The sequence below is a fragment of the Schistocerca americana genome, chromosome 3, assembly GCF_021461395.2.
Source record: "Schistocerca americana isolate TAMUIC-IGC-003095 chromosome 3, iqSchAmer2.1, whole genome shotgun sequence".
Classification (NCBI taxonomy): Eukaryota; Metazoa; Arthropoda; class Insecta; order Orthoptera; family Acrididae; genus Schistocerca; species Schistocerca americana.
In genome coordinates, this window is record NC_060121.1 from 707,072,115 (window position 1) to 707,088,184 (window position 16,070).

The following is a 16,070-nucleotide window of genomic DNA, read 5'->3' on the forward strand; positions in this document are numbered from 1 at the left end:
TTGACAAGCTAATATGGATGCAGCAAGAAGAAAGCTCATTCTTATCATTGATAGATGCCCTGTACATTCGCGTGGAATGATATTTTGTTATTTCATGCTAACTGTACTGCAGCCGCTAGGCCTGGGCGTAACCCATTCTGTAACAGCTAAATACTGAGTGGCTGTTGTGCACAGATCAAAGAAAAGGATGTAATGTGAATTAATGTTTTACAAATAATGCATATGTTTGTTGCCACCTCAAACACTGTAACCGAACAGCGTGTTGAACTGATTTACAAACTTCCAGAAATAAAGGATAATATTTAAGGTGGCTTCCTTTTTATGTAATCACATATATCTGTCATTAGTTGAATAAAGAAACTCCTGAATACAAAAAAATTCTTCTTTGTGCCGGACGCTGCCTTCAAATTCAGACAGCAGTTGCTGATTTTACATGTGACATATAAATGCTTGTTGAGTTAGTGAAAAATGTGTGGCACATATGTATAAATTTTATAATTTGCTAGAGTCAAATCATATGCATTTCTGATTCAAGAGTACAATCTCTATGGCGTCAAACCTCCACATTATGATTATGGGTTACTTTGTTGGCAAATTGGACCCAAATCCACATTTAAGGAAAAAGTATTCTGATCCCCAGAGATTCGTTAAAAAGGGATTTTAAACAAATTACTTGTATGCTAACTAACAATTTAATTAGAAATAGTTCCCTAGCAGCATGTACCACATATTTATATATGCTAACAGTAGTGGTCTACTTGTCTGGGCTTTGCAGGATACAAGATTACCGAGGCTAACTACAGTATCAATAAGTCATCCTAACAAAAAGGCAAAAGTTGAAGTACGACCCAGGACACATGTATGCTTCAGAATCATTCCAAATGTCTCAACAGAATTGTTATCAGGGGGTCATGTGCATTGACAAAATATCTTCATTCATGATGGAAGATCTCTGCATCATTCATATGTGAAGGTGGCAGACATCCCTGGTGGCCCATTTCATTCTGCACAAACACTTCCCACATGAGTACATCATAATTAGCTTTCAATGTCTCCAAATCATGATAGGTATTTAATATCTCACATTCTTTGCCACATTCATAATGAATAAGATATGATACCCACGTAGTTAAACATTATTGAAATCCATGTTTCGTTGTGATTAGTTAGCAGAAGTACTCATTAGGGACGGTGTCTTTAGTATCTTTTAATGAGTGGGTTGTTCTTGATAATACAGCTGCTCACACTTTGCTAAGCATCTGTGAAGAATGAGTGTCTACTACAGTGTGGGTAATTTTATTAGCTGTACGGTTTAAACAAAGACAAGTTACATAATGACAAACATACTGTCATGGAAAATCCAACAAAACATGTGCAGACTACATTTGTCTTCACGGTGATAATCTGGAATCTGGTTCAGGATAAGTTTTTCATATGGCAATCATGTTTATGTCATCTGTTTCTTAAAACACTTAGCCAAATACGAGCTACTTCCAACTAATTAATGTTACTTTATCTGACAGCAAACCTATCATTGTTCAGCAGCCAATGCTTCTGTCTTCCTTACGTAGAAAAGAAAATGTAGTAGCCTTCATTATGGCAATTGTGAGCAAGGTGGTGAGACAGTTCACATAATGAATTCTCATTTGGTAGAACTTAGATATGAGGTATGTGTTTAGTCTCTATTACTGCTCTGAATTGAACATAATCTTATTCCAAATTTGACATTTGTAAGCAATATTTTTGAAACATATTATAAAGAAGGCAATATTCACGAAAATGAAGTAATTCCCTCTTACATACTGGACTTACTTTTACTAAAATATGATATTCACTTTTTGTATAAAAATATACCTCAATTGAAAGGTGTTCCACAGTAAATTGTAACATCAGCAGACGGGACACTTCTCGCTGAGTTTTCTCTGATAAAAGGTCACTAGAGCCCCCAACTTCCGCCTCTCGTAGTATCTCTCCTTTCATATCACTTGTTGGTGTCATTTGAGATCTACAAGTATAGAAAATGATTAGCACACAGTACTCATATAGTTGTCTGGGGAACACAAGAAATTATCAATTTAGATGGCACAATTAACAAATAAAAAAGCAAATTTTCTGATGAAGCAATAGACAGAAAAAATATATAAAGAATGAGATTCATTGTATTAATAACCTATTTTCACAAAAACACTTAAAAGGAGGATTCCTGAAATACTCACCTATGAAAATGAGCCACCAACCAAACTAAATGGGATCCAGAAACTACCTTCACAAAAGTAAATTACGCACAACCGTACATAGGATTGCATACTTGCTTATTGCTATCAGTTGAAACGCAAAAGAAATTAATGAGGAAAGTATTTTGTTGTATGCCTCACCTGAAAGGGGAAGGTAGTAAACCACCTCCAGCAACTGTAGACATGACTGTCTTTATTGCCTGGACTTTGTTCTCATTCATATGTACTACAAGTCGAGGCAATGTTGCAGATAATGCCAAATTTGGAAAATTCGGATCAACTGTAAACACTCGTCGTCTTTCCAGCATAATAGCTATGTTAAATCGGTCTAAAAGATGTAGAGTGGAAGTGCCCTTAAGATGTGCATATTTCCAGTTATCACGGACTCTTCCTACAAGAATCTGAAGATCACCAAGTTCCATCCGATACCTGTAACAGAATGTGAAAGGATTTTAACTAATGCTACAACTTATTGATGAATAAGGAATTATTTTCATCCATTACACTGAAAACAGATTAAAACACACACACACACACACACACACACACACACACACAAACTACTTGTGCCATTCATCTTCCTCCTCCTCCTCTTCTTCTTCTTCTTCTTCTTCTTCTTCAGCATCACATCAGGTGCCTCAGCACCTGTCTCAGTAATATAATTTGATCTTTGTGTTACAAATCGAATTTATTATTAGTGCAAATTCTCAATCAATTTGAAGAAAAATTGTGTCAACACTATTCTTGGAAATTTTCTGTCCCTGAATAGAACTGTCTAAATACCAAGAACTGACTCACTTGATACTTTCCTCAGACTCAGCCAAAATCCCTCTTTAATAGCATGATGTCTGGTAACTGAAGGATGTTAATCAAATACAATGTATCATATTAAATTTTCATTGGCTCGGTAAGTTCACAGGTTGTGGTGACATTGCACCAAAGGCTATATTTAACTTCCATAGGCTTCAGACTTTTGTAAGTTTTTATACTTTCGGTATATGAAGTTCACAACTCAAACACCAATCCCCCAAAGCAGTTCAATGTAACTCTCAAAAATTCTTGAGAAAATCGACCTTTGAGTTCTCCAACGGACTTTAATTTGCAAAAGGTCAGACAGTTTTCAATGGACAGGGTGTGTCTATCAGTAGTGCCCACGGTTGGTTATCACTGGATCACTGGTTTGAGGAGTCTAGTTTTGGTCATTATTTTATTATTTCACTCAATTTGAATACCTACATACCTAAATATAAAATTTATAAATATACACTGATCAGCCAGAACATTATGATCACCTACCTTATAGCTGCCATGTCCACCTTTGGCATGGATAACAGTGGTGACACGTCATGGCAAGGAAACAATTGGGCCTTGGTAGGTTACTGGAGGAAATTGGCACCACACTTGCACACACAAGTCACCAAGTTCCCAAAAATTCAAGCGGAGGGTGGGGGTAGGTGGGGCGACGTGCGATACGCACTGACACCACGTTCAATCACATGCCAGACGTGTTGCATTGGGTTCAGGTCTGGCAAGTTGGTGGGCTAGCACATCAATTGGAACTCACCACTGTGTTCCTTGAACCACTCCTTCACACTCCTGGCCTTGTGACATGGCACATTACCTTGTTGAGAAATGCCACTGCCATCAGAAAACATTATCATCATGAAAGGGTGTACATGGTCTGCAACTAGTGTACAATGCTTCTTGTATGTCATAGTACCCCGCACAAACTCTACTGGACCGATGGATGCCCACATGAATGTTCCCCAGAGCATACTGGAGTTGTCACCAGCTTGTTTCCGTCTCACAGTATTGATGTCAAGGAGCTGTTCCCCTGGAAGACGATGGATTCGCACCCTCTCACTGGGCTGGTGAAGAAGGTATTGGGATTCATCAGACCATGAAACACTTGTCACTGTGCCAAAGTCCAGTGCTGATGGGCACATGCCCATTTCAGTAATAGTTGCTGATGTCATGTTGACAGGCACAAGCATTGGTCATTGGCTGTGGAGGCGGTCCATCATTAGCAATGTTTGGTGCACTGTGTGTTAAGACACATCTGTACTCTTCCCAACATTAAAGTCTGAAATTAGTTCTGCCACAGTTCGCTGCCTTTCCTGTTTTACCAGTCTGTCCAGCCTATGACATCTGAAATCTGTAATGAGGGGTGGCTGCCCAACCCCACAACGTCTGGATGTGATTGCACATCGGTTTTGCCATGTGTTGAAGACACTCACTGCAGCACTCCTTAAACACAAACAAGTCGTGCAGTTTCTGAAATGCTCAAGCTGATCCTCTGGCCCATCACAGTCTGTCATCAGTCAAATTCAGATAGATTGTGTGCCTTCCCCATTCTACACACAGACAGTACACTCACTGATACTACATGCACCATGTGTGTCTCCAGCAGTTATTGCCTGAACAGATTTATATCAATAGTAGGTCAGTAGTCATAATGTTCTGGCTGATCAGTGTATCCTAATTATATGTAATCATCATTTTTATAAAAAATGCATGTATTCTTGTTTCTAATTACATACTGCACTCAAAAATCCAAGTTTCATTATAAATATAAAACACACACACACACACACACACACACACACATGGCCACTGTCTCCGTGCGCTGGGACCACGTGTTTGCGAGTTGGGCGTTTGTGTGTGTGTGTGTGTGTGTGTGTGTGTGTGTGTGTGTGTGTGTGTGTATTATGCCAGTCTGTGACTTAACTCCTCCTCTGTGTGGAGAGTAGCAATCTCTCTCTTCCATAACGTGAATATCTGGCTTACGACTAGCAAGTACACTTCGAGGAAAAATCTGTGTACTCCATGCTATTAATAATATATGGTACGTATGTATTCAGGGACCTACTGTCTCAGAAATAAACTAAAAATACTTCGAATGAGCTGGTTCTGTTCTAGGTTTTCAGGAGGTTTCCCTTGTTGTATGGAAAATGCCACAACTGGTAATACCCACTTATATATTCACAATTGAGAATCCTGTCTACCCCACTTCTCATTCCCAAGAGCTGTGATGAATTGAGCTCCACAATTGGGCTGGATCATAAACAGCCCATCCTGCTTTTGGATATGAAATGAAAATAAAAGAACAGGAAAAAAGATGAAAAAATGGTATATTATTGTATGAGATGAGTTTATTCCACAGTTCATTACACTCTACCAGATTACCAAAAAAGACACGTCCGTGGCCCCTTAAAGTGCATACAACACCACAGTCAAGCTGATAAGGATAGCTATTTCATTTCAGCACGGAATTACTTTTCTTCTTCCTTTCCATGTGTGAGTTTCCCACATTCTGTAACACTAATGCTACAATTCTGGTACTGTATCCCTTACTGTAATTAGTCCTCAATGGAATAAAAAAACTGTTAGACAGTGCCATCAGTGCAATCTACATTGTACAACTTAATAAGTACTGATGTCACAAAGTTATTAAGTGATCAGGCTTGTCTTTGGAACTGCTTCATTCAACTGCACACATTCTCTAAAGGATTTTAACTGGGTGTCAATGTGGGCAGACTAGCTCATTGTGTCTGCTCATAAAGTCAAGCCATAATCTGCTTACAAATATAATCATTCACTCATAGCAATTTTATACAACACCTAGTTAATATTTTACTCTCACACAGATTTACGTGCTCCCTGATACAAAGATGTTGCTGGAGATATCATGCCCACCCCCACTGAGTGAAAGAAATACGAGTACTTCATGGGGCGGGGGAATGTAACTATATCCTTCCCCGACAAGAGAACATTCCCTACTCTTTAGTGTGAAGTTAGACACACAGTATCAGTTTAATTAGACTCCTCACAGTCTTTACCTATAGAGTGCTCCAGCTTTTGTAATAAATGAAGTCAACTCTTCTTTGAAAACTGTGTCTCATGTGCCAGTTTCCTTCAGAACAGAGAGTGTATGTTTCAAGATCTTAAGGATGGTTGGCCTTTGAAGAAGTGCACTAAGTGGACAATACAGGGTTATTTGTAAGTACTTGCAAGGTTTCATACGACTGCACAAAAAAAAAAAAAAAAAAAAAAAACCATATACCAGTGGACACAGCATCAATCAATATGTTTTGTGATGTAGTTGCAGAACACACTACTAGGGGACCTGTGCATCAGAACTTACCCTATAACAGAGCAACATGTGTGTTTTGTGTCAATGAATTCACTAAATGTGAGTGTGTTGTATCGGTTTAGTGATAATTTTATACCTGATATCAGGTGAAATCTCCGACAGACAAAACAATTCATGAGTGGCATGACACATTCAGTGAGACTGGCTGTATATACGGTGTTAAGAAAACAACTCAACTGGGATCATAAGCAGAGGAGGTGGAGTGTGTACACAAATCATTCATCAGGAAACTGTAGTAATCTATGATACATACATGCAGAAAACTGTAGATACAACAGTCAACTGTCTGGCACACTCTACGCAAACATCTGAATGTAATGCCATATTGACTCCATTTATTAAATGTGCTGACTGCTCGGGACAATGAGCTTTGTTTTGACGTTACAATGACTTGCAGCATCTATAGTAGGAAGACAGTTTTTCACAGAAGTTGGTTTTCAATAACACAGCCATGTTTCACGAGTATGGACAGGTGCATTATTGTACTGTTTATTTTGGAGCAGAACATCCACACGAGATTGTGGAGCACATTTGTGATTCACCTAGAGTTAAAAGTCCTTTGTGCCATGTCCTCTTCAAAAGTTAATGCACCACTTTTCTTTATGGTCGAAACTGTGACTAGTTTTCTGTACCCGGTCATACTGCAGCAGTAGCTTGCATCACAAGTACAGCGAGACAGTGCATACTTCATTTTGGAATGAGACAGCGCTCGATCACACTTTTTCAGCCATTCACAATTACTTCAATGCTGGACTGTCTCAGAACTGGAGGGGGCGTACTTCTCAGGATGACTCTCATCTTCTTCAGTGGTCCCCATGCACACGTTTTAACTCCATGTGATTCCATGTTATGGGGTTATGTTAAATATTGTATGTTACTGCTTCCACAGCCACTTAATTTGGGAGAGTTGCAAGGAAGGATAATTAATGCAGTCATAGACATTATCAATGATATATAGGGCAAAATCTATCGTATTGACATTTCCCAGTGTCACAAGCAGTGTCCATATTGTGCTAATGTAATGTTAGTTAAAACTTGGAGAGATGTTCTACAGACTGATTTGTGCGTATTTTTTCATGTCTAAATCAAACTATGTAAAGACTAGCAGATTTCATGCAGTTGTCTCCTGAAACAACAGAGGTACATATGAATACACTGACCTGTACAGCAGGTAATATGGAGAAAAGAAAGGCATACAGACTAATAAAGGGATTTAAGAAATCCACAAACAACCTAACCTGGATGGCAAAATATGAAATTAAATCTCACTCCTCCTAAATGCTTGTCCAGATACCTAACCACTGCAACACCTCACTTGGTAATTACATAAGAGACCCTATGTGATGATGCAACTACAATCTGATTAAAACTACTTGGATAGTTGACACATCACGTGTTGTAACTGGTTCTTCCAATTAGAGTGCTCAGTATCATGTCCGAACCATTCGCTGCTGTCAACCTGCAACAAGAATCAACTCACTTCCCAATTCCTTGTCTGGCTTTCTTTCTTGACGTATTTGGATCCTGAATCATGGGTCCGGTCCTTTTCGTATTTCATCACACATGACAACCATGTCAAAACCAACACACACACACACACACACACACACACACACACACACACACACATACATACACACAACGCTAACAAAATACACAGGCTTCATAAACAACACTAACCAAACACTACCGAATCCTTCTGCACAAGACACGATTCGGCATCATTTATACAGTTATTATAATCATAGAGATTGGCTTACACCAGATAAGCTTCCCATGACATTGCATGTAGCTGAAGTTTTGAAGGCTGTCAATTAATTTTTGTGACTGGGTCAACAGAGTCATAACTCAACAGCCTTTTGAAGTGTAATAGTGAAGTGTAGTGGTTAGAGTATAAAACTGACATGTAAAAGGTTGATGGTTCAAATCTCACCAAATGTAATGTTTTTTTTTTTTATTTTCTAAATCTAATCAAAAGACTTCAATTATCATTTCTATTCAATTAACTGTTTTAAAAGTATTTTTTTTATTTCTAAATCATCATATTGACTTTTTTATTTGCTCTTATTTTTCTTCCTATCGTTTGTTTTTCGTTCAGAATCTGTTTGTGCCAGATATAACCCGCAACCAGGACTTCTCATCGATTGGTAATGCAGCATCACATGTAGGCCAGGTGAGAATAGTTTCAGGTAACTAATGAGAGCGAGAAATTACATTTTGCTTTTACCACTAAAACTGAAATTTTGTTGTGGAAGATGGCTAGGCAAACCAACATATTATGAAATTTTTCTTTGTTTAGTTTACTCTTAGACGTTAGTCTTAAACGCCATGAACAAAGCAAATATGATTTTAGTTCTGCTACAGATTGTAGAGCGCCATTTTTTTCAGATACACTGCACATCATGAGGTTGTGGTTACGACAGGACATCTGTTTAAATTCATGGCTACAACATCCATTGTTGCCACAGTTCAGTCGTTGGTCACCTAAAACCAGCCACTGAGAGTATCTCCCGTTTCCGTCGTACCTCACAGTGGCCACTTCCAACTTTGCTCCACATTACACATTAACAGCATCTGTAAAGTGGCCCACTGTGTTTGCGTGTAACCTATAACAGAGCGGTAGCAGCCAGCAGATGTGGCAACATTGTAGCAGCAAGTGACAGACTGAATTATCAAGTAATTTTAATCGGACACACTAAAGCAGCTTATTTGATGTCAAGGGTGGCTTTGACATGTCCATAGACTGAGCTACATTCATGTAAAGACTCACCGATATCAAAGTCAATGTGATTCCTGCTGCAGTAAGCAGCTTATACTAGTGTATTATGAAAAGGATACTTGCTACTCACCATATAGGAGACGTTTAGTCGCAGATAGGAACAACAAAAAAAACTGTTAGAAAGTGAACTCTTGGCCAATGAGGTCTTTGTTGAAAATAGCTGACATACACATATACACACTCATGCAAATGCAACTCATACACACATGACTGCAGTCTCTGGCAGCCAAGGCCACACTATGGGCAGCAGCGCATGATGGGAAAGTCAATAGGGTGAGGATGAGGAGGGGGCTAGGGTGGGGAGGGAAGTGGGAGGGAGAGCAGGTTAGGGGTGGGGGATTGTAGTGCTTCTAGTGGGAGAGAGCACGGACGAGATGGAGAGAGGGTGGGACAGCTAGATGCAGTCAAGTGGCTAGATGGCTAGATGGAGGGGAGGGGGGGGGAGGGGGAGTAGTAATGGAAAAGGAGAGTAGTGAAAATACTGAATGTGTTGATGGAATAGAAGGCTGTGTAGTACTGGAATGGAAACAGGGAAGGGGGCTAGATAAGATAAGGACAATGACTAACAGAGGTTGAGGCCAGGAGGGTTACGGGAACATAGGATATACCACAGGGAGAGTTCCCACTCACGCAATTAAGAAAAGATGGTGTTGGTTGGGAGGATCCATACGGTACAGGCTGTGAAGCAGTCACTGAAATGAGGAATGTCATGTTGGATGGTGTGCTCAGCAACACAGTTGTCCAGCTGTTTCTTGGTCACAGCTGGTCGGTGGCAATTCATGCGGACAGATGGCTTGTTGGTTGTCATGCCCACATACAATGCAGCACAGAGTTTGCAGCTTAGCTTGCAGATCACATGACTGGTTCCACAGGTAGTCCTGGCTTCAATGGTATAGGTGATGCTTGTGACTAGACTGGAATAAGTAGGTGGTGGTGGTGGTCGTGGGTGGTGTTGGTGGTGGTGGTGGTGGTGGTGGTGGTGGTGGGAGGATGCGTGGGACAGGTTTTGCATCTAGGTCAATTACAGGGATATGAGCCATGGTGCAAGGGGGTAGGAGCAGGGGTTGTGTAGAGATGGACGAGGATATTGTGTAGGTTCGGTGGGTGGTGGAATACCACTGTGGAATGGATGGGAAGGATAGCGGGTAGGAAATTTCTCATTTCAGAGCACGACGAGAGTTGGTAGAAAGCCTGGCAGAGAATGTAATTCAGTTGCTCCAGTCCTGGTTGATACTCCATCACAAGGGAATGTTCCTCTGTGGCTGGATGGTGAGACTTTGTGAGGTGGTGGGTGACTGGAAAGATAAGGCACAGAAGATCTGTTTCTGTACAAGGTTGGGAGGATAATTACAGTCTGTAAAGGTCTCAGTCAGACCCTTGGTATATTTCAAGAGGGAGAGCTCGTCACTACAGATGCGACAGCCGCAGGTGGTTAGGCTGCAGCTTAGCTTGTAGATCACATGACTTGTTTCACAGCTAGCCCTGCCTTTTCTATTTTCAACAAAGGCCTCATTGGCCGAAAGCTCGCTTTCTTACAGTCTTATTGTTGTGCCTATACGAAACTGAGCATTTCCGCTATGTGGTGAGTAGCTATGATCCTTTTCATAATACTGTTACATTCCATTCTGGATTCTCCATTGCTTATTTTATATTAGCGTACGTGACTTTCTAAACAAGAAAACTGATTTAATGAGTAATGCTCTCAGAACCCAGAAAAATAATTATGGCTGTTGATCATGATCAAGTAATAGGCACCATTAAATTATTAACACGGCACATGTCAATTCAAAATTGCCATGCCTCCAAACACTACATCCTAGTGTTAAGGGTTGAAAGATTTAGGTTGAGTTTTCAGTAGAGGTGCCTCAAAATTTTTATTAACTATGATGATATTCATTGCACAGTTCATATTGGAGACAATATTTTGAGTTATTAGGGCAAAATTCAAGTGCCAACCTCATAGCTTCATTGCCTGCAAAAGGCAAGGTTCCGAGTCTAATTTCCAGTAAAGCACGCGGTTTTAACCCTGTTAGATTACCCTTCAACTGTCACCCTTGGTGAGTGAAACTGGACATCAAGACAACAGCAGATTTCTTTAATTAGCTCCTTCGTTCTGGCCCTCGGCTGTAGTACATCAGGGACAGCTTGGTGGTACTGTCCAGTTGCCTCTTGTGCGAAACAATAGACATCAAGCATTGCTGACAGCACAAGGAGTGGAGCGAAGCGTGGCGCCACTCAAATGCCACTGTCACTGGCGTCTCTGGCTGTAACCAAGATGACGGCGTGGCAATGTGGCTGATGATTCCTTGGGGGGTAGCCGTGACCTCCCTCCACTGAGCAGATGGCTCTCTGTCCAGTGGTGGCTGCTTTCATGACTTAGGACACACTGCCCTGTACTGTGGTCAAGCACTACACCCCAAACTGCATTCCAGGATGTTGCTCTGGGTGTCACAGGTATGTGGTGTAGGCTGTGATGCTGAGACTAGAATATTTTAGTACACGAATGGCTGAGTGCTCATATGCTCCTGACTATATTTGTTTAGAGCTTAAGGGATGTACTCTAAACACTTCTGTGGTGGCAAGTGAGGAAATGCTTCCATTCTTCCCGAAGTGTATTGCAGCATTGGCTGTTGCTATACCACATTTAGCTGGCTCTGCTTCGCAATGCCTGTTGGCCATGTTTTGCTTCACAACACATAACACTCTTTCCTGCCTGTGGTTGGCTCTGTTGGAACTCACTTCTGTTCTGGCTTGATACACTACATTGCCCTCCTTTTTATCAAGACTTGGTTCCTGGAGTCATCTAAACTAGATTATCCTTTACACTAGAGTTCCTGCTGACTGGCCCTACTGGTCCTGTTTCGCCTCCTTAAGAGTTATTCTAACAACTGGTTTCCTTAACCCTATCACTTAATCTTACACATTTCTACTGTGCTGCTTGCCATGCTACTTAACTCAAACACCATGGAACTTATTCCATTACTTGGTTTCTCGCACAATAACTTTTAACTCTTTATTCCAAACTTTCACGCTAAAATGAATCAATTATCCTTAATACTGCCCCCTTGTGCATTCATCTTCATTCTGCTGCTTTTACGCTCAAGGTATCCAATCCACTGAAATCTGAACGACAGCCTGATCCCAACTTCATTTTCTATGTACCAAAAAAAAAAGACTGCACTCAGCAGAACAAGTGTCGCAGCAGTGGTTGGTACGACAATAATCATGGTTCTCTCTTTCCAGTACTGATTTTCCAGATATAAATTTACATGCTGCAATAATATTTCCAGGGAGACTTGTCCCTCCTGATGGTTCAGAAACATGTTTATATACTGCATTAATTCTGACCTTAGAGTTTGATTTAAGTTGGTTAGATCTGCACCAGATTGCACTTCCACGGGTTCCCCTGACCAATACAAACAAGGCTAAAATCTCAGTGGACAGATGGAAAATAGGTCCATTATCCCTCACACTGTTCCATTTAATAATAAACCACTCCTGTTTAATTCTAGCCTCTTTGCTGATTTAAGCTTCCCCTGTGCAAAACAACTAGCCACTACTACCACCTTGTCAAAGGTAGAGTACAACCAAAGCACCTGACCCGCTGAAAACACAATTCTGGCTTGACACTTCTTTATTGCATTCTCTTACCTCCTTTTGTCTCATTAGCAATTTCACTGTGCAGGAATCCTGCCCCTCTCTTATTACCATATTCAGACTGTATTTCCCCTTGGTAGCATTTTCGTAACTTTGCTTCCATCATTTCTACATATCTTCCCATGTCTTTTGCAATTAACAACAGTCGCTGAATTTTTACTCTCACACATTTCTTCAATATCCCCCATTTTACAGCATACACATGAACTATGTAGCAGTCTTAACATGCTTGTTTCCCTGTTATTGGTTCAGAAATGGAGTTGTAAACTTTTGCACCATCAGTTCTCATCAATACTACAGTTACATTGAAATAAAAAGGTAACTTTTGTGCTAGAGTTCTAAAAACAACCCCAACTCTGGCAGCAGTTCCCTTCTGTACTTTCTTTAGACCATCTAAATATTGCTCTGGTGACAGCAAGTTTACCCCCAGCTGACCTCTCACAGCCTGCTTCTGTAGTACTGTTACTTTCCCTTGTGTTTCTCAACACCATCTTCTAAGGACTGGAACCCTTTACTCGTAACTACTTGCCTTTCTAAGACTTCTACTTCTGACTAACGGCCCCTTCTCCATCTCTAGCATACCACATTACTTCTCCAGTCACTTGTAGTAGTAGTCTTGTGTTATTCAATACGTCCTTCCCTAAACTTGTAATCTGCATAATGTGCCAATCACTCATGGGTTTGTTCCCTTTTGCACACTACTTAACCTCTTCTACAGTGTCGTTCACCCTTCTAATGTCTTCCTCATAAGCATTGCCAAATATTGTTTTCATAAGCTGACCTCCAGCACTGATCAAACCCCTCTTCCTTCACGTATGGGGAGTAACCCACAGTACCTGGGTCATCTCACTCCTTACTTTCTCGTATGCTCCATGTACTCTCTCATATACTCCAGCACTTCCTTTGATCACTACATCTTCCTGCTTGGTGAACAGCACTCCCCCTTCCAGGTACAGATTCCTTAACACTTCCACCCCAACGAAGACCAGTGGTCCTGCTATGAACCGTGTCATCTCGTCTTTTTGCACCTCATCTATGTGCAGGAATACCTATTAATCCTCCTCAATTTCAATGCTGCTCTGCAGCTGCTTATACTAATTACACTAAATCTATACCTAACAAAAAATATATATTAAATGGCTATCTCCTCTGTCTTAATCCAGATGGGTTCCTCATTACCGTTTCATTCACAGCCTATTGTTCACCTTCTGATATCTTTCTTCTCACTCTCCCTTTCTTGTTCACATCTCCTATACCTAGAATAACTTCCACACGCCCTTGGAAAGGTTTCAACTCCCCTACATGCACGATTGTTTTTCTCGCTGTCAATTTAATCTTGACATTCACTGGCAACATAGTCTGTACCTCTTGGTATGACCCCTGATACTCTGCAGAAAACTTCTTTGTCTTTCCCTTTGGTTTATATGAAGTTGATAGCATCGCCCCACTAAACAACCTTACACTGTGGCATTCTTGCATTATGGGCCACCGCTTCTTCCTGTGTCTTCAGTGCTTGCGTATTTGCCCTCTGTACTCTATTTCAAATTTCCCTTATCACGCTGGCAAATTCCTTAACAAACTCTCCAGTCTTCCCTTCCTTTGTTTTCAATATGTCGAACGGTGGAGGAGTTTTATGACCATATACTACTTCATATGTCAATAATCCTGGATTCATAATCCTGTATTCATATGCTGTTTTGAGTTGTAGGCAGAGAAGACATACTTTAAATAAATTTTGCAGGTGGTGTGATGAACTAGCATCATCCCGATTGTCCTTTGCATTCTTTCCCTTCTTCCATTGGGTTGTGGATGGAGAATACACATCCTTAACTTCTTCACATTCACTAACTTACACAATTCCTTGAGTAGATTTGACATGAAGTTCATTTCCTGGTCTTTTAATACTGTTTCAGGCACTCCAAACTTCAGTATCCAATTATTCAAAAGTGCTCATGCCACTGTTGCTGCCTAGTGGTTTGGCATTGCGACCATTTGTACGTATCTTAAAATGATCTATAACTGTGAGTATGTACTTATTCCCTGCAGGTGTTTTATAGAATGGATCTAAAACATCAAACCCCAGAAATTTGAATGGTGCTAATGCTTCATGTAACCTCTGTAACTCTTGTTCGACACAATCCGCTTTCCGTGTGCACTGTATGCAATTCCACACATACTGGTTTACGTCCGTCTGCCTATACCTCCACCAATACCTTTCTGCTACTCTTCAGCTGGTAGATCTGCACACTATTCCTTAGCTTCGCTGGTACCACAAACCACAGTCCCAACTTTGTTTCTCTGCGTAACAGCTCATCCTGAACACAAAACTGTGACTATTTAAAATACTGCTTACATTCGTCATTCGCTCTCTGTGCAGTTTGCCATTTCTTATGCTCATTACCCTCATTACCCACAATATGCAGTACTACTACCTTTCTCCTTAAGCCATCAACATTTCTGTGCTTCTCCTCAGGTTTATGTATAACTTTGAAATCAACATTACTTAGTTTTACAGGCCATCGCATCAACATGCTAGAAGGATCCTTTAACCCTAACAACCAATTTACAGCTGCATGATCTGTTATTAATCTAAACTTCTCACTGTACAGATAACGTATTAAATATGTGATTCCATAAATAAGGCTTACCATCTCTTTCTCTATTGTGGAATAATTTCTTTCTGCAGAATTTAGTTGTCTTGATGCTTAAGCTACTGGATGTTCTACACCTTCTACCTCTTGTCACAAAACACAGCCCAGAGCAAGGTTTGATGCATCACATGATAAAACAATTTCTCTATTAAAATCCAGAAATAGCAATACTGGGCTCGATGCTAAAACTTCTTTTAGCTCTTCAAAAGCATGGTGGCACTCTTCTGACCACATAAATTTATTACCTTTTTCTTAACAACTGCGTCAATGGTCTAGCAATACCCAGCAATCCGAACCAGCAGCAATAGTTCGTGACTCCTAAGAACAATTTCAACTTGTTTACAGATTCTGGTACAAGAAATTCATGTACAGCTCTAATCTTGGGTCTGTCTTAACTCCATCTTTACTTACGATATGACCTACGTATGTTACATCTTCTATCACAAAATTACACTTTTCTGTGCTCAATGTTAACTTTGTTGCTTTCAACCTTAGGATTCCTTCCCTTGGATCACTGCATATCGCTTCCATAGACAATTATGTAACCGTGGTACACTAAGCACTACCATGGTTTTAAGCCTCTGAGGACTCCGTCC

At 40.4% G+C, this 16,070-nt stretch overlaps 1 protein-coding gene across 1 annotated transcript in view; it reads right to left on the reverse strand.

The window, feature by feature from the left end:
* LOC124605329 (vacuolar protein sorting-associated protein 13D) overlaps positions 1–16,070 on the reverse strand; it is a 552,708-nt gene that overhangs the window by 454,944 nt on the left and 81,694 nt on the right. Inside the window, exons 12-13 of the mRNA XM_047136935.1 lie at positions 2,376–2,663; positions 1,855–2,005 (exon numbers count right to left, since the gene is read on the reverse strand). Of these exons, the coding sequence (XP_046992891.1) occupies positions 1,855–2,005; positions 2,376–2,663 (439 nt within the window). The remainder of the gene's footprint in view (positions 1–1,854; positions 2,006–2,375; positions 2,664–16,070) is intronic.